Source organism: Mustela erminea, chromosome 7 (assembly GCF_009829155.1).
Source record: "Mustela erminea isolate mMusErm1 chromosome 7, mMusErm1.Pri, whole genome shotgun sequence".
In the NCBI taxonomy this organism is placed as follows: Eukaryota; Metazoa; Chordata; class Mammalia; order Carnivora; family Mustelidae; genus Mustela; species Mustela erminea.
The window spans coordinates 15108361-15126926 of NC_045620.1; the positions used below are offsets into that span (position 1 = coordinate 15108361).

Genomic DNA, 18566 nt, shown 5'->3' on the forward strand with positions numbered 1-18566 from the left:
AACCCAACAGTAACCAAAGCATAAAGAGAGAGAGGAAAAAAAGTTATTTTGCAATTCTGTATCTCTTATCTGGGAGGAAAAGCTTTCCCATAAGGACCCAGCAGACTTCCTGTAACTTGCTGAGCAAATCAGGGGTATGTCCACACCTGACCAATCATTGGCAAAAGGGAGTGAGATTACTGTGATTGGGTTAACAAAATCCTGATTTATTCCCTGGAGCGGAAGAATTCAGACTTCTGGAAGCAAAGATGGAAGCTGTTGAGTAAATAACCAGCAGTGTATGTGCATGGTCGGTTTCCCCGCCACACTAAATTCATTCTTTCCTTGTGTGGGGCCTGCGCTGGACTGCGTGGATTCAGATGGAACAGCCACTCAACCCTCAGAAAGCTTATAGTCTGGGTGAGTTGGGTTTACACAAATAATTATAACTAAATGTCTGAGGGCAGAGACCACATGTTTGCCAATAGACCTTTATAACTACATGTTTGGGGCCAGATTTGATTAGGTCTTGTGGAGATAAAAATAAATAGACCTACTTCCTGCCTTTTAAGGCTTCACAGTCTTTGAGAAAAACTGTAAACTGACAATCACAGAGTGTTAACTGAGATAAAAACTCTGGGAGCAATTGGAGCAGAGGAGGGACCAGGGGCAAGATGTGAGGCGTCAAGAAAAACTTTCAGAAAGGATGATTATCGGTGGAGTGAGAATCCGGTAACAGGAAGTGTTTGGAAAACAACTGCAGGATGGGGGCACATAAGCGAAGGCTAGAAAGCAAGAGAAACAGCTTCATGTGCACAAGGGTCAACAAGCAGTTAAAAACACTGGCCCATCAAGTGGGACATACAGTTATGTCAAAGGACGCTGAAGATAAGCTCAAGTTGCTCTCAGCGAAAGATCCTCACGGACCTATCAGTGCCTTCATTTATTAAATCAACATCTACAGAGCACTAGGTACCAGTTAGTTTCCAGCCTCAGTGCCTTTGCACTTGCTATGTGTCTGGACCAGCACTCCCTAAATCTTCTCAGGCTTCTTCAGCTCGTTAGTCCCTCAGAGACGCCTACCCCATCCCACCACCCCCCTTATCTAAAATAGTCCCCACGTGGTCACTTTCCCCTACACCACAGTTTTGTTTTCCTTCTAGCATTAATCACATTATGAGATTATCATCTTCGTTTGCTCAAGAGTTAATAGCCTGTCGGTTCCCACGAGAAAGTAAGCTTCCCGCCCGCAGGGACCTGGCCTCTTTCATGGTTTTACCCAGAGTTTTGACCTCCTTAGGCTCTCATCCTCCCTACCGGGACCTTACAGAGCGTTCCGCTAGGTAAGTCCCGACTGGAGCATGCGCAGAAGGCCCCTGGCGCGCGCAGCTCTGGCCCCGCCCCGCGCGTCCCGCCCCCTCCCGGGCAGGTTGGCGGACGCAGTCGCATCTTCGCCGGCCGGTGCTCCCGGCGGGACGCTGTTGCGCACGCCTCAGCGCGGTAACGGACGCGCCGCCCGGTGCGCCGGCCCGGCCCCGGGGATGGGCCCCAAGCTCGCAGACTCCGTGGAGGCGCTCCGCGCCGCCGGCAACCAGAGTTTCCGCAACGGCCAGTTCGCCGAAGCCACCGTGCTCTACAGCCGCGCGCTGCGGACGCTGCAGGCGCAAGGTACGACCCTGGCCCCGGTTTCCCCACCAGGCCGGCCTCTGCCCGCGGCGTCCCCCGCCGCGGCCGCCCAGACCTCGCTCCTGCCCAGGGTGCCTGCGGCTTGCTTTCCCCAGGGCCAGCAGGCTCATCAGGCCCATCGGGCACCCTTCCCGCCCATTCCCCGCTTCGACATCCTACGAGAAACTTCCTTGGCTCTTTCTGCTATTTTTTTTTTTTAATTGTAATACGGTTTTATTACTGGTTCTTTTTCACTTACGGATTCATCCCAAACATTTCCATATCAGTGGGTGTTTTATCACTATTTTTTTTAGTGCAGTAAAAAACAGCATTAAATTTACCTTCTTAACCGTCTTTAAGTGGAGTATTAAGTACATTCAGATTGTTGTGCAACAGATCGCAGCAGCAGTGAAAACTCTGAACCCACTAAAACACTAATCTTCCTTCTCTCCCCGCAGCCCTTTGTTTCCACCTTTCTACTTTTGGTAGCTATGATTTTGATCAGTTTAACTTCCTATGAGTCCATTCATACAGTATTTGTGTTTTGTGACTGACTTAGTTTGCTTACCTTAATGGCCCCAAGGACATTATAATCCATGTTGTAGCAATGTGACAGATGGTTTCCTCCTTTTAAAGGCTGCATAATTTTCCATTGTATGGACATACCACATTTAATTTACCCAGATGTAAACTAGGCCTGTCTGATAACCATAAGGGCTGCAAAGAAGACAGACACAGTGATTTGGTAAGAGAGGTGACTGGGGAGCTCTTTTGGAATGGAAGGTCAAGGACAGCTTTGAGGAAGTGACCTTTCAAGTGATGTCTGAATGATGAGAAGAAGCCAAGTGCATAGTTGTGGGTGATGAGTATTCCAGGTGGAGGGAACTGTTCATTCCAAAGGCCCCCAGACAGGCTAAGCATAGTGGGTTGCAGGAACCAGAGCATAGTAGCCAGTGGAGGAATAGTAAATATTGAGGTCAGTTAGATAGAGCCGTATTGTGTAGGCATTTTATACAGTAGGCTGTGGTAAGGAGTTTGGATTTTATTCCATGATGATAGACAACTGGGGAGTTTTGGGTTTTTTGTTTTTTTAAGATTTTATTTATTTATTTGACAGAGAGAGATCGCAAGTAGGCAGAGAGGCAGGCAGAGAGAGAGGGGGAAGCAGGCTCCCCACCGAGCAGAGAGCCCGATGCAGGGCTCGATCCCAGGACACTAAGACCTGAGCCAAAGGTAGAGGCTTAACCCACTGAGCTACCTAGGCACCCCAAGTTTTGTTTTAAACAGAGGAGCAGCATGTCCTTTACCAGTTCTCCCAGCCTCCAGCACATGGGTAAGACACTTTGGAGAAGAGTTAAGCCTCATTCTAACCAACCATAGCCCATTGGCCCAAACCTCTCCTCCAAAGTGCCTTACCCATGAGCCCTCATTTCGTGTAGTACCTATTTCCTTTTGCCTTCCTTCATTTGTTGAGTGCTTTACCATGTGGTAGACACTACAGACTTCATTCCTTTTTGTCTACATACAAACCAAGGATAAGATATCTTATAGATGAGGAGTCCAGAAGAGTTAAATCTGTCTACCCTGGGTTATACAATGAGGACATCAGAGGCAGGATTTGAAAACAGGTCTGTCTGATCTGCAAGTCCAGGTTTTGAATCATTTTTCCAGGCTTCTCCCCAAATCCTCTCCAAAGTCCAATCTGTCTTGTTTGACCTTTTGTAATTTCAAGCCCCCCTCTGGCCCCCTCTTGTTTTTCTAGAACACTCCTCTTTAGGCCCACTTCCTTATCTCAGCCTCATTTGATGAAGTCACTGATGAATCTGAGGTATTGATTTTCTACCTTTTTCTTTTATTCTACCCCAGCTGGTCTGCAAAAGCATGTGCTTTTGAGTGGATTTATTCTGGATCCTTAGAAGGGCTGCCTGGTGTAGATTTAGTTGGGGATCAGCATTTGGTTCCGATCTTGCTATTGATTTTCCCGGTAGTATCTGGGCAAATCCGTTGATTTCTCGGATCAGCTCTGCTAATCTTCAAAGGACAGCAGGGAGTAAGCGAACAAAATGAACCCTTCCAGCAAGTCTGTAAAGTGGTGTGTTCATGCGATAGGGGATCACATGCGATCAGAGGGATTGAGTGACTCATGAGGGCTCAGGGGCAGGATCCTCAGCTCCTCTGCTGCTCTTCCCACCGCACCCCTGCTGCTTCTGTGCATCCGTGCTCTAGCGCCTTGAAATAACTATGAGTTTTGAGTCCTTGTGCTTATTCTTCAAGAGCAAGGATATATTCTACTTTTTCTTGTACTTTGCTGTCTCACTCAGAGCCTGGCAAAATAAGGGGGGACGTTCTGATTTTATTGGTTTGTTACTGTTGCTATTGAATGAAAGCTGTCGTGCCTCAGTATGGTGACATACTTAGTTTAAAAAAAGTAAGTTGTGGAAGGATAAGCAGTGGGGTGCCACTTAATTTCAAAAATCTTTGAAAGCTATAAAATGGAATATGCTCTTCCCTGTGAATTCGAAGGTAATAGAAGAAGGCAAGCATGACTACAGGAGGGTGTTACCTACCAACTTGAGAACTGTGCTGACCTCTGGGGGTCTGGGGAGGAAGCAAAGAGAAAAGGGTGAGGATGAATGGAGCTTTAGCCATCTCAAAAATGAAAGAGGTTAGAAACAAATACAATGTATTGCCCCGTCCAGGGATGGATGTCAAGTATCTGTTTCACTGTTTTCTGGATGTTTTGTAACTTTCAGGAAAGAGTTTATTTTACTTCTTTGGGGTATATACTCAGGAGTAGAATTACTGAGTCAACATCTAATAATTTTTGGAGTTTTTCGTTTGTTTGCTTTCCATGATGGCTTGTGCTAGGGGGTATGAAGTGGTTGAAAATTATTTTTTTAAAGATTTTATTTATTTATTTGAGAGAGTTAGAGTAGGAAAGCACAAGAGGGGGAGGGTCAGAGGGAGGAACAGGCTCCCCAGTAAGCAGGGAGCCCAATGCAGGGCATGTTCCCGGGACTCTGGGATCATAACCTAAGCCCAAGGCAGACGCCTAACCAACTGAACCCGGGCACCCCCAAAAATTATTTTTTAAAATTGAAAGTCTCTGTGGCCACAGAGTAAAAGACATGGGCTTCTGAGATTCCTGAGGATAGGGATTACCTTTAGGAAGGTGTCTGGTAATTCTCTTCCATACTGGGTCGCTCGAATCTGTTCCCTGATTAAGTTCTGCATATTCCTGCCAGACCCAGAGGACTCTTCTTTGGGAAAGTCCTCTCTGATTTGACCAGGTAGGATTTGTCTCTGTCTGACCTGTTCAGTCTTTTTATCACATTTTTCTTTTCCTTTTTCAAAAACCCCTCTCATTGGGTTTACGTGCTTTTTGTAACAAAATTCACACACACGTGTAGTTACGGCATGGATATCCTTGAGCAGAAGCCAGCTGGTTCATGTTTTGTCCTTTGCCTGGTCCTGACTTGCGTGCTGGAGTGAGCGAAAGAGAAGTTGATTGGTTCCCTGTGAGTGGCAGGAAGCTTGCTGGCAGCCCCTCAGACCAACAAGCACCATCAGGAAGCCCAGAGAGCTCCCGGTTTGAAATACACCCCAGAGTCCCAGGGCGTCCATTTCCCACTCTTGTTAATTTCGTGCTTTCTCTTCCCCTTGGGCAGGCTGCTCGAACCCGGAAGAAGAAAGCATCCTCTTCTCCAACCGCGCAGCGTGCCACTTGAAGGATGGCAACTGCAGGGACTGCATCAAGGACTGCACTTCGTAAGTGGGCGGGGCTGCCCCAGGGTCTCAGGACAGGAGGCTGCGTTCATCGGGCCTGTTCTCTTCTTGGGGTCGATCCCAGCGGAGGAAGTGTCCCCGAGTGTCACCAGGTCACCGAGGATAGGAGGCTCCACGTGGTGCCTGCGGCCACTCACTGGTGTCTTTGGAGTCTGCCAACAGAGTAGGAGTCTTAGAGGGTGGGCTTAGGTGGGGACTTAGAGGTGGGCCTTATGGGCCTTGTGAGATCGGGGACCTGACGATGAGGGTGAGGTGCAGGCTTGTGACTGGCTCGCCCTGGTGTTTTCTGGGGTGGATATGTGCGGGAGGGAAAGGAAGAGGGACAGAGGTTAGTTGAATCGCCTCAAAAGAAGCGAGGAGAAGAAGGCGTCCGTCGATCGCGAGGTGTAAAGGATGTTGAGCAGTTTGTCGTACTACTTTCTCCTGCGGCCAGTCTGACCCTGCCTGCTCTTCTCGTCCCTGAACTGGCAACACGCGTGTGTTCTCAGACCTGCTCTCCTGTGGCATCGCCTTGGGGTCATGCCCTGGTGATAGCTGAGGGAGGAGGAGAGGCGAGTGTGCTCCCGGGGCGTGTGCTCGGGTGCTCCGTACCGGCCCGTGCTAGGTTTCCTTCCCGGAGGGCTCATGACTGCTCTGCGGGGTAAGTTGACTGTCCCGCCCAGGCTCGAAGTGGGTTGCAGCGGACTGAGGCCGTAAGGTGATCTGCCTGGCGTTCTGTGGCCGGTGGCAGAGGTGGAATTCAGACACCACTCCAGCTGACGGCGAAGCCTCTTTCTCCCCCCGGGTCGGACTCTATAGGAACACGTGGGAGAGTACAAGCCACAGGTGCTTGTTCTTGATCTGGGGGGACTGTGACTCAGAAAACTGGATTTCACAGCCTTAATGGTTTTCTACCCTTCCTCCCTTCTTCACTTCAAGTCTAAGTTGGTAAGTCCCTCTGCTAAGGCTTGACTTTTTTAGCTACATTTCTGTGCCAGCTGTGACCTCCTGTACGCTGAATGTCACAGATGACCTTGCGTAGAAGGACCTGTGGGGGGAGCCCTGGTGCCTCAGCAGCCGGATGACATTTCTGCCTCCTGCTCTAGAGCGCTGGCCCTGATTCCCTTCAGCATGAAGCCCCTCCTGCGGCGGGCCTCGGCCTACGAGGCCCTGGAGAAGTACCCCCTGGCCTATGTGGACTACAAGACCGTGCTGCAGATCGATGACAGTGTGGCGTCAGCCGTGGAAGGCCTCAACAGGTGAGCCTGACACCTCAGGTGGTTTCTCCAGAACTCCCTGGCCTCCTGGATTCACTCGGGACCGTGGCTTTGGTCAGCTCCTGGGGGTCCCCTGAGACCTGCTGAGCACGTGGTGAAAGTGCTGCTGAAGGAGAGTCCTCAGTCATGGTTAGCAGGGCCCTGCGGGGTCAGAGTGAGAGGATGGATGGCTCAGTGGCCCGGCTGCTCAGGTTCATTCACGTGGGAACAGGTTCTGGAGCTCTGTGTAAGGGATTGTGCCAGGTGCCCTGGGGAAGACCCCGCTTGCTTCACAGACCTAACTAGAGTGGGGAGAGTAGGATACAGGTGCAGGCAGCCAGGACACGAGGCTTATAGGGTGGTATTTGCAGAGTTAGGTTGGCCTTTGGTACTGTGATGCCCCCTCGAGGCCCATTGGGCACCATTTTGTTCTGGGCTTCTAAGTGGTGGTTTGTTTCTGCCTCGTGGCTACCTTCATTTGTGTAACTGGTCATGTTTCTCCTCTTTGCATGGGCTGCTAGAGAGCCAACCACCACACTCGCAGCAAACCCTTCACAGGACTTCGTGGCATGTGTTAAGTGTATCATTGTTAGCTTGACTTGTTTTCTGTCTCCTTCATTCAGTCATTCAACAGAATCTGGCACTTCTGTGTCCCCAGCTTTGCAGTAGGTCCTGGGCTGATGTCTGACACATAGCTTTTCCTGCCCTAATGGAACCCCCGGTCTCTTGGGGAACCCCAGTCAGTCATAGCCACACACACCACTGTGTGGTGAGTGGTGTGGTAGGAGGAGGCCCAGGGGGCTGAGGGGACAGAAAGGGGCACCTAACCTTCCCTGGAGGAAGGAGGAAGCCAGTCAGGATTTTGCAGAGGAGGTGAGCTGAGGCTGAGAAACGAAGAGACCTGGGGCCAGGGCAGCAGGAAGGGCAACTGCCAGGGTGAGCCGGGATGATGTGTTTAGGAATTTTGAGAAGTCCCATGTCACTTGGCACTGCTGGTGAGGAGCTCAGCTCAGATGTGTGAGGTGAGCCCGGACCTAATCCAGGCACAGTGAGGTTTTGTGAAAGGGTCTTGAGCACAGGAGCAACTTGAGCAGATTTGAGAGAAAAAGCTCACTGGCTCGCGTGTTGCTGGATGACGTGAAGGAGAGCGGAGTCAGAAGGGTTAGGCGGTAAGTCCGATGGTGGAGATAGCGGAAACAGGACAGTGGGGCCAGCTTTGGGGACAGTTGGGTAGTAGTTCACTGAATTTGGAGGGGTTAGTGAGAAGAGAGGAATAGAAGAAACGTCCTGGTGGGTGACACGGTAGGTCGCAGGGGACCGTGAGATGAGAGGTGTGAGGACAGTGGTTGGTATCAACATGGGCTTTGGAGCAAAAGAGACAAATATAAGGCAGACTATGGATTCGAGGTCATCAGCATAGAGATGGGTTGAAGTTGTGGGAGAAAAAGAGACCCCCACAGCAAGTGAGCCTGGGGAAGAGGGTTGCGTTTTGAAAATTGCAACATTTGAGGGACTTCAGGGGGACAGCAACTGGAGGGGTGGAGGAAACTCGGAGCACTTAGGGAAGAAGTATTTCCAGAAGGATGAAAACCTCCTTCCCATCAGGTGTTCCAATGAGTGAAGTGGACTTGTGGGTTTAAGAAGGAGAGTCACTGTTGTTATATGGAAGCATGCGGCGGGTCAGAAGCCCGGCCGTGAAGAGGCAGAGGAGTCCAGCAGCAACGGCAGGGTGGGGTCTCCAGGAGGCAGAAGTGAGCAAACAGTGAGATGCGGCCTGGTGGAGTGGGTGGAGGGGAGGGCGCTAGAGGAGAGCTGCGGCTGCGGTCGCTGACGGGGGCAGGGCCAGGTAAGACCCAGAGCTGAGGGGGAGTGCCTGGCCTTGTCACTTCTTCACGTGCGACAGGAGAGAACTAGGAAGGATTCAGTGCCCACACGGGTGGGTTTGCGTTTGTGAGACCTGGAACTTTGCCCTGAAAAAGGAGGGGCGGGTAAGGGAGCCGGGCTGAGGAGGGTAGAGGTTCGACATAGCTGTGCTAGTCAGGAAGACAGCTGGAGGGCCTTAGTCAGAGACCGTGAGTTGGTAGTGACTGCCATCTGGGACACCGTCCTTCTAGTCACACGGGAGCACAGTCGTGGGAGCAGAGAAAGCATACGGTTGGCTTTATTCACTGAGGGAGCACTGGGAAAACACTGGGGCCCGGGTGGATGTCGTGTGATGTGCTACGGGCTGGAGATCTCTTAACCAAAGGGACGTGATCCCGGAGCAGCATCTGAAGGAAGGAATCTGGGCCCAGAAGGCGGGGTGGGGGTGGGGGTGGAAAGTGAAGACATCATTCCAGGTAGAGGGAAAAGCGTGGGCAGAGGCTCGAACAGATGGATCAAGAGGGAATGCGGCACACGGTAGAAGTGGGGAGGAGCAGGGGACCAGATCTCGGGTCCTGTCAGCCTAGGGAAGTGGGAAGCACTAGAGGATCTCAAAATTTGAAAATAACCTAAGATTTGTGTTTTATAAAAATCTCTGAGCGTTAGTCATGCATCAGGTGCATGCATGGCCTTGTAATAGATCCACTGACAAAATATAAGACATGTGATCCTTTCTTGGGGGCATGTGTGGTCCTTTGGGGGTGAGGTTTGAGTACCCTTTTTTTTTTTTTTTTAAATAAGTTGCTTTTTTTTTTTTTTTTAAGATTTTATTTATTTGACACAGAGAAATCACAAGTAGGCAGAGGCAGGCAGCGGGGAAGAGGAAAGCAGGCTCCCTGTGAGCAGAGAACCCGATGCGGGCTTCAAGCCCGGGACCCTGAGATCATGACCTGAGCCGAAGGCAGAAACTTAACCCACTGAGCTATCCAGGTGCCCCAGGTTTGAGTACCCTTAACAAGCAGCCGTCACTGCCTTGAAGTTAACAGAGTGTGGCCAAGTCTGGGCCAGGCAGGGTGGACGTGTCATGGTGCAGACTTGTGTCCCTTTCCTGCTGTGCGTCACAAGGCTGTAAAAGGATGGTGGCTCTCACACATCCCCTCTGGATTTCTGAGAGGAGGGGTATCTTCTTGACCCAGTCAGAAACCTCCTTGTCATTTTCTCTGCCTTTCCAGAATGACCAGAGCTCTCATGGACTCACTGGGGCCCGAGTGGCGTCTGAAGCTGCCCTCTATCCCCTTGGTGCCTGTCACAGCTCAGAAGAGGTGGGATTCCTCACCTTCGGAGTACCACAAAGAGAACGCTAAGGGCAAATTCAGAGAAGCCACAACCACCAAGGGCAGAGGTAAGCTGTGACTTCCTGCCCAGAGTGTTATAATCTCCCCTTGGCCACCACCTTCAGAGTAATCCTGTAAAAACTGACCTTGCTTAAAGCCAAGCTATAAAAGTTATCCAGGAAACAAAAAGTCTTTACCTTTTAGAGACTGTCTTCTCAGTTCAATCCTGAAGGCAGTGAGAAAGCCCGCCCACTGCTGTCCCAATTCAGAGTCAGAAAAGGCACATTGGACGCTCGGCCTGGCGCATAGGTATACAGCGTTAGTTCCCTTCTCTTTCCTCTGGCAGCACTGGGGATGGATGATCTCCAGGATGTTTTTGGTGGCAAGAACAGAAAACTCAACGTGGTAAAAATAACAAAGAGAACATACTGGCTCATGTAACTAAAAGTTACGAGTTCAGATTCAGGCTAGGTTTGCTCCAGGAGCTCACGACATTAGCAGACTTGGACTCCATTCCTTGAAACTCATCTCAGCATTCTTCTCTGGTGTGTCTGCTTTGTTGTGGGGTAGTCTTCCCTCCCAGGGGTAAAATAGCCATAAAGTAGTTCCTGGCCTCGTCCCCATATGCCATGCCTTGTGGCCCAGAGGAAAAGAAAAAGGTGGGTTTTCTTCCAAGAGCTCCCTAAGAGAGGGTTTCTTTCCTTTAAATCCCTTTAAATACACTGTCTCAGTGTATTCTGGCCTGTTTGGTCACAGGCCATTCTCTAGGAACTGATCACTGGGGCCAGGGAGATTTTGTGGCCCTAAGCCATCTGCCTCCACCTTCATAGTGAGAGGGTGCCGCTTCCCCAGGAACACACACACCACGCGGGACCCTGGAGATGGAATAGGGAGGGGAGATCCAAGCCAGGGAGCCCCAAAACAGGGGCTGTTGACCTCAAGCATGTAAAAAGGAAGGGCCATTCTTCAAGCCTCGGTTCAGCAGCGCCCGGGGAATGAGCTGGGCCCAGTGAGTCTAGGCATTGAGGAGAGTAGGTGCAGCGGGTGAGCGCTCCAGGCTCGCCGTGGTGGCAGTGCAAGGCGGGGTCACTCCCCTGCCCACCCGCAAGGGAATGGGTCTGGCCATGGGTAGCATTCACTCTGGTTTGTGGGAACCTGCTAAGTGTCCCCCACTCTTCTCCAGAATGGAAATGTGGGGTGCTAACGAACTAGATGGCTTCAGGGCACCTACTAAGTATTTCATTCTTTCAGAGTCACTGGCCCATGTATTTTCCAGCTCTGTGCCATGTATTTCCAGTGTGACACAGAGAGGACAGGCAGTCTTGGCCTTCAGGAAGCCCTCAGTATAAGAAGAGACGGAGACACCTAAACAGCATTTCCAAATACAGGAGAAAGGACACATGCTTTAGAGCCTTTAGTATTAGTGGAGTTCGAGACAGGAACTGACACATGTGCGCTTGGAGGAGTCAGAGAAAGCCTCCCGGAGGAGGTGACCAGTTGAGCTAGATGCTGAGGGGGACTGACGGGGGTGTTCTTCAGGTGGGGAAGGGAAGGGAATGTCTTACAGTCAGTAGAAAGAGCTAGAGGATGCGGTGCGTGGCTCTCGCTGGGGAGCCGCGGGAGGCCCCAGGCCTGCTGTGTGGAATTGGGGAGCCTGAGGAAAGCTGAAGGGGTATGGACGCTGCAGCCCACCCAGGAGAGGGCAGGAAGGTTCACAGCAGGATGTTTGCAACCACAAACAACAGAACTGGAAATGGCGCAGATCTCCAAGCAGAAGGGATGAATGAGCAGTGAGCCCAAGCTACAGGGATACGTGTCAGTACAGCGGAGTCTGAGGAACACAGTGCTGAGGGGAAGGAGTAAAGCCAAGTCACAGAGGAATAGGAATACTTAGAATCATTTATTCTTTTATATGAAATTAAAAAAAAAAAAAACGGCAAATGGTTTATAGGAACTATCGTATGTAGTTAAGCTACCCAGGGAAAAAGGGGGAAGAAAGCACAGGGTTGGGGATCACGGTTTCCTCCAGGGGTGGGTTGATTTGGGGAGGGGGCCCCGTGGGGCTTTAAAAGTCTCAGTAACTGTTCTGTTTCTGAAGGTGAGGGTTGAGTGTAAGGGTGTTAGTTTTGTTCCTGAAACCTTACCGATGTCGTAAAGATTCAGGATTTTATAAAGATAGTTTTTAAAAATTAAAGAAACCCGGTGATCTGGGAGCTGGGGCTGGAGCGTGGTCGCTGCTGCGCAGTGAAGGGCCGAGGGCCAGGCCAGCAGCCCGGGTTTCGCCTCGTGTCTCTGTCCTGCACTGGGGCCCAGCTGCGTGGGGCAGGTGAGGGAAGGTCCAGGCTCAGAAAAAGAGAGGGGAGGAACAGTGGGCTCCTCGGCCGTCTTCAGAGAGCTGGGGAGCGACACCCTTTCTTTCTCAGATGCTTATTTAAATACTTACTTCTCTCCTGCTTTAAGTTGATAGGGTGCTCTGCACTTTGTGGCACACTCAGGTTTTGTCCTGACTCTGGCCCCGGGTCGGGTTGCTAGCGCCCCAGTGTACAGACGAACTGAGGTCCCCAAGACATAGGCAGGTCACCCGAGGTCCCCGGCTGCTGAGGGCCACTGCCGGGACTAGACCTCAGCGTGCCCTTTACCGCATATCTGGCTGAGGTGTGTGTCTGTGTGTGTTTCTGTTGGGAGTCCCCAGCCTCCGACTGAGAACCTGTTTAATTTCCCAGAAGCCACGTGGGGGACTCCTTCCTTGGGGACGCTGCTTTAGAGCAGTGTAGGGAGTCTGGGGAGGGGGCGTGGGAGAGGGTCGCTGACAGTGAGGCCTCATGGCCCTCAGGCACCTGCTCCATGGCTCTTTCCTCTTCTGAATTTGCATCTAGTGTCTTCTGCTGGGGATGTGGAGAGAGCCAGAATTCTGAAGGAAGAAGGCAATGAGCTTGTAAAGAAGGGGAACCATAAGAAAGCTATTGAGAAGTACAGTGAAAGCCTGTCCTTCAGTGACATAGAGTCCGCCACATACAGCAACAGGTATGTTCCGCGCAGTTGCTGCCCTGGGGGCTCGCGGGATGCTGGCTGTCGCCCCCCCGCCCCGGTCTGCTTGCGGACTGGGGTGGCCTCTTCATTCCTCTCATGGACTCAGTGTGTCGCACCTCAGAGTAGGTGTACCTGGTTGTTTTGGTCACCGGGAGGCAGGCGTAGCCAGTGGCATTCACTCTCTTAAAGGAATAGGAACTGAGCGATGCCCCCATGGGGCCTGGGCTCTGTCCTCCTCCCTCCTCTTCAGGCTTTCGCGAACCGTCCAGCTGTGCACACTCTGTGAGTGACAGCAGTGTGCTTGCCACACAAACATGGCCTCAGCACGTGTCTCGTAGCCCTCCCCCTGGCCTAGCCCCACGGCTTCCCCAGACCCTCCCGTCGGGAGGGTTGGCCCTGTCGCAGCACGGAGACAGAACCCAGGGTGTGGACTCCCTGTCACCTGGCCTGGAAGCAAGAGAGATGGTCTCGCCTAGCCTGAAGGGTGTGACCTGTGGCCCAGTTGAACAACCCGCACCACGGGCTGTGGCCATGGCTGCTGGTTCTTTCTACCGACGGCGGGGGGCACCGTCCCTTTACTGGGTGGGAATCACGGTTTTACACACACTCAGGCGTACTGATTGGTCCGTGGCCTTCCCCTTTGCAAATCAAGAAATCAGAAGCTCAGAGCTGGAAGGTCTTCACCTCCGCTCACCTGGCCAGTAAATGGTGGAGACAGACTTGCAACCTGGCTCAGATGAGATCTACTAGTTTTACTGTCAGAAGCTTGGAACACTGACCTAGGGACCATCTCTGAGCCAAATCTTGCTTATAAAAGATTTACCATAAAAACGTTATCAATTGTTTCTCCTGTCCTGCTAACATATACATACTATTACTCTTTAGTTAAAAAATCTTGGATTTACTATAGTCTCACCATTTTCTATCCAAAATTCTTGGGATAAAAACGTGTTCCAGATCTGAGTAAGGTCATATGGTTCATACATGGGACCACACAATACTCCCACAGGCTCTGGGGCAGTGGCTGAAGTTCACTGTTAACATTTCTGCCTGAAACACAGGGACAGTCCATGTTCATGTGGGGCAGTGTTCAGACTAAGTAACCGCAGGCCTGTGCAGGTCAGGTTTTGCTGTCAAATAAGTTCAAGAGAGAACTTTTCATTTTAAAGTGTGGATTTTGGCATTTGGAACCTGTGGTTTTACTGGCTGATTAGACCAGGGATCCCTCAGTCTGTCAGGCTCACCAGAAGGAAGGGCTGCTGCCCATCTGTTCTAGGTTTCTGCAGCAGCATTTTAATAACCCTATTTCTGGGCCTGCTGGACTCACTTGTCTCATACTGCGAGAGTCCTCTAATAGTCTAGTTTCCTGAATTTTTACTGTATTCAAGACAGTGTTTTGTTTAAATACGATTTTTCACGCAAGTATGTTTGTGCCACACTGTTTTAATTATTAGTGCTTTATACTCTCTTGTAGGAGTGGTTTTCTCCTTGTTCTTAATCAGAGCATCACTGGCTCTTTTCCCAGGTTTGTTTTTCTAGCTAAACCTAGTAGGATCTTTTTGACAGACTCCAAAAAGTGTCTTGGTGGGCTTTTAGTTATGGTTACATTGAATTTATAAATTTTTTTTTGGAAAATTTTTATTATTTATTTATTCGACAGGCAGAGAGGCAGGCAGAGAAGCAGGCAGAGAGAGAGGGGGAAGCAGACTCCCTGCTGAGCAGAGAGCCCAATGCGGGGCTCGATCCCAGGACCCGGAGATCATGACCTGAGTCAAAGGCAGAGGCTTTAACCCACTGAGCCACCCAGGCGCCCCTGAATTTATAAATTTAATTTCGAGGACTGATAACTTGACACAAAACTGCATTTTCCCTCCATTGTGGCTGAAATTATATATCCTGGATGCCACTGAAATGCTCTGCCTTGTGTGTCTGAAGCTCTGTGCACCGGGGCATCGCCTTTGGCTTCCTCCCGTTCTCTCTGTGCAGTTAATATCACTCGGGTGCCCCGCACGTACAGCTTGCCCTAAATGGACCTTCAGAAGAGTCTCATTTAAAATTAAAAAATAAACCTGAATCCCTATCTCACTCCATATTTTAAAGGAAATTCTAAGTGGATCACAGTTTCAAATGTGGAAAGTAAAACCATTAAGTTCTAGAAGAATGCACAGATTAATTATCTTGCAGTGGGAAATCTATTAAAATGGAGTTGTTGTGGGGTGGGGGATAGGAACGAGAGCGGTCATTAAAGGAAAGGTAAGTCCGACTTCACAAGGTTAAAAACCCTTATGTAAAAATACTGAGCAATTACATTAAAACGGACCTTGTTTTCTTCCATTATTGATTGAAATTAAAGATTGACACCCAGGGTTGGTACAGTTACAGGAAAATAGAAAGTTATTGATGGTGCCTCAGAGAGCAGCTCCTTCGCAGAGCATTTTGGCAACAGCAGTCGAGATTCTTTTTTTTTTTTTTTTTTTTTTAAAGATTTCACTTATTTATTTGACAGAGATCACAAGTAGGCAGAGAGGCAGGCAGAGAGAGAGAGAGGTGGAGGAAGCAGGCTCTCTTCTCTGCAGAGCAGAGAGCCCGACGCGGGACTCGATCCCAGGACCCTGAGATCATGACCTGAGCCGCAGGCAGAGGCTTTAACCCACTGAGCCACCCAGGCGCCCAGCAGTCGAGATTCTAAGCGCCCGTATCCGCTGACCCGCGGTCCGCTCCCAGCAGGCCTCTGAGGTTTATGCACAAGGACGCTGATGGCAGCGTCTTGTTCACAGACTGAAAGCAGTGAAAACTGTCTCCAGATAAGGAATTGGTAGAATAAGTTATGGTTCACCCGACCAAGTGAATACTGCTCCCGCTGGAGATGCTGAGCGGGATGGAGGGAGGCCCAGAGGGAGCGCCAGCACACCTGTTCTTAGCGGCCATCTTTGGAGAAAAGAATGGGGAAGGTGTACAGACCTTTTCCGCCCGTAGATGCAGAACGTTTCGTCCTATGGACGTCTGCAGCTGGTTTTTTCCCCATGATTATGAAAATTCTCGCTATAAGTTGGAAGAATTGTGCTTTGAACCACCTACCATCTAAATTCCCCATTAACGCTTTGCTCCGTTTGCCCTATCGCTGTGGAGCCGTTGACTGGCGCCTCCTAGTTGGGGCGCATTTCAGCGTGCGCCGCAGACCTCTTCCACCTTCCCGCTAACGTGCCCACGTGTGCATCCTCAGGGTCCAGTGCCCTGGATGACTCTTTAATCCATCAAGGGGGAGGTTTCAGGAGCAAAAGAAAACAGGCTGGGAGCGTGAGGTGGCCTGAGGGGTAGAGCCACACGGTCAGGACGCGGAGGGCCGCAAGCCGGGCTCCCCAGGGGGCCTCTCCCCACCCCCATCCCACCCCGCGCTGCACCCGCGGGTTCCCGCTATGGAGAGGGGCCAGCCTCCCCCCAAGGGTGAGGAAGCTGTGCGGCCACCGGCTCAGAGCCCCGTTCGTCAACTCCAAGATCACCCCTCTGACCACCTTACGGCTGGGGGTGGGGGTGCTAAGCAGGGGCTGAGACCTCCGTCGGCCTTTCCCATCAGAGCGCTCTGCCATTTGGCCCTGAAGCAGTACAAGGAAGCAGTGAGGGACTGCACAGAAGCCCTCAGGCTGGATGGAAAGAACGTGAAGGCCTTCTACAGACGAGCGCAAGCCTACAAGGCACTCAAGGTAAGAAAAGCCTGACTGAAAGGCACCCGCTGAGGCGCCAGTGCCTGGGTTGGCCCTTCCAGAGCGTAGGCTGGGCGAGGGGGAGGGGGCCACGTCCCTCCCCATCCAGGGAAGCCCTGGTGGCTCCGGGCAGGCCCTCAGGCTGGGGTTCAAGACCCTCCGCCCTGGCCGCTCCGGCCCGCCTCGGTCGGGCCTCCGTCCTCGCCCCCTGCTCTCTCCTCTCAGGACTACAAATCCAGCTTTGAAGACATCAACAGTCTTCTGCAGCTTGAGCCGAGAAACGGCCCTGCCCAGAAGTTGCAGCAGGAAGTTAACCAGAGCTTAAACTAAAGACCCAGAAGGTTAGCGGGAAACCTCTGCCCGAGCTCCCTCCTCCAGGCCTGCTCCTGGGACCCAGCATACCCCCAAGTGAGCTCGGATGTGACTCAGAGGTGACGGCTTCCCACCCCTTAAGAGGCTTTGCTTGTTCAAATTAAGCTCAGAGTAGTAAAACAAAAAAACAAACCCCAGATGTTGTTGTTTTGCTGGAACGGTCCCTACTCCCCGCCTGCCTTGGACAGTTGGCAGAGCACTTGGCTCTGTCCCTGCCCCAGCCGTGCTCCCCACGGCTGCCCTTCTAGCTGCACCAGACCCGTCTCACTGTGGTTCATCTGAGCAAACTGAGCTCGGGGGTTGGAGGGTGGGGGTGGTGGCAGGAGGGATAAACTAGAACCCAGAGCAGCCTGTTGAGCTGGTTCTCCAGGGCTGCCGTCCCCGCCCTGTCCCGGGCAGAGTTCCCTGTGTTCTGAGCTCCAGTGCCTTTTGGCTGGGCCCTGCTTTGGTGAGGACGCGGAATCCTGACCCTCGGATGGCCTTGTCCGTAGCTCTGCGCCGCGGCCTCCTGCGGGGAGGTGCCCAAGCGGTTTTAAGAGTCCGGAGGTGTGGCCGCTCCTGAAGGTGGGATGGAGAGAAAGGCCTTCTTGAAGTCCGGGTCCTTCCACTCTGGGCAGGGACTTCTTTTGACCTCAACAGTGGCCCCCTCCAAGCTTCTAGGTTCTTTGTAACGTGAAGTTAATTTGAACATAACTACTGATTTTGTTGAACTGCGTATTCAAGCTATTGCATTAAACATCTTTCTGGTACATAGATGCCTACTGTATTCATGTTTGTGCTTTTTCAGCTTTGTGCCTGCACCTTTGCAGTAATAAAGAGCTATAGCGTGTTGAGCATTTGCACACTTGTTGAACAGACTTCCTGGAGTGTCTGCACGGGTCAGGCTCTGTGTACAGTGCTGGGGAGATCAGTGACCAGCCATGTCCCTACTCTCAGAGGGCTGAGGCTCCGGTGGGCAGGGACAGTCGTCACCAGAGATCCCCAGAACAAACTGTAGCCAGGCAAGCGCTCTAGAACCGTCACTTGGCACTTTCCCCGCCAGACCCTGGGGAGGGAAAGGGGTCCCTGAGGAAGTAAAGCTTGCACTGAGTTCTAACGTGGGAGTTTAACTGGTGAGGAGAGCAGTAAGGCAGGCCAAGCAGACACCACAGACATTTGTATAGGCCCCAGCTGGGAGGAGAGGGCGAGGACAGGGCCCAGAAAGTACTTTCCTAGTCTGTGTCCTAGTCAAATTGTTCCCCCTGCCTTTTTTTTTTTTTTTTTTTTTTTTAAGATTTTGAGAGAACAAGTGGGAGGAAGGGCAGAGGGAGATGCAGACTCCCCAGAGAGCAGGGAGCCTGACATGACGTGAGACTCCATCTCAGGATCCTAGATCATGACTTGAGCCGAAGGCAAACTCTTTTTTTTTTTTTTTTTTTAAGATTTTTATTATTTATTTACTTGACAGAGATCACAAGTAGGCAGAGAGGCAGACAGAGAGACAGGAAGGGAAGCAGACTCCCTGCTGAGCAGAAAGCCCATGTGGGGCTTGATCCCAGGACCCTAGGATCATGACCTGAGCTGAAGGCAGAGGCTTTAACCCACTGAGCCACCCAAGCGCC

At 51.4% G+C, this 18566-nt stretch overlaps 1 protein-coding gene across 1 annotated transcript; it reads left to right on the forward strand.

Moving 5' to 3' along the window:
* The first annotated feature begins 1373 nt into the window (after positions 1-1373).
* On the forward strand, positions 1374-17718 carry TOMM34 (translocase of outer mitochondrial membrane 34). The gene is made up of 7 exons (XM_032350565.1): positions 1374-1647; positions 5313-5412; positions 6516-6668; positions 9761-9930; positions 12739-12886; positions 16467-16593; positions 16819-17718. The coding sequence occupies exons 1-7, from the start codon at positions 1521-1523 to the stop codon at positions 16921-16923; spliced, it is 930 nt and encodes a 309-aa protein (XP_032206456.1). The 5' UTR covers positions 1374-1520; the 3' UTR covers positions 16924-17718.
* The last annotated feature ends 848 nt before the right edge of the window (positions 17719-18566 follow it).

Coding starts and splice junctions, on each gene's coding strand:
- TOMM34 (XM_032350565.1), top strand. CDS start 1,521: ATGGGCCCCAAGCTCGCAGACTCCGTGGAGGCGCTCCGCGCCGCCGGC. Junction 1,648..5,312: donor GCGGACGCTGCAGGCGCAAG/GTACGACCCTGG, acceptor CCCCTTGGGCAG/GCTGCTCGAACCCGGAAGAA. Junction 12,887..16,466: donor TCCGCCACATACAGCAACAG/GTATGTTCCGCG, acceptor CTTTCCCATCAG/AGCGCTCTGCCATTTGGCCC.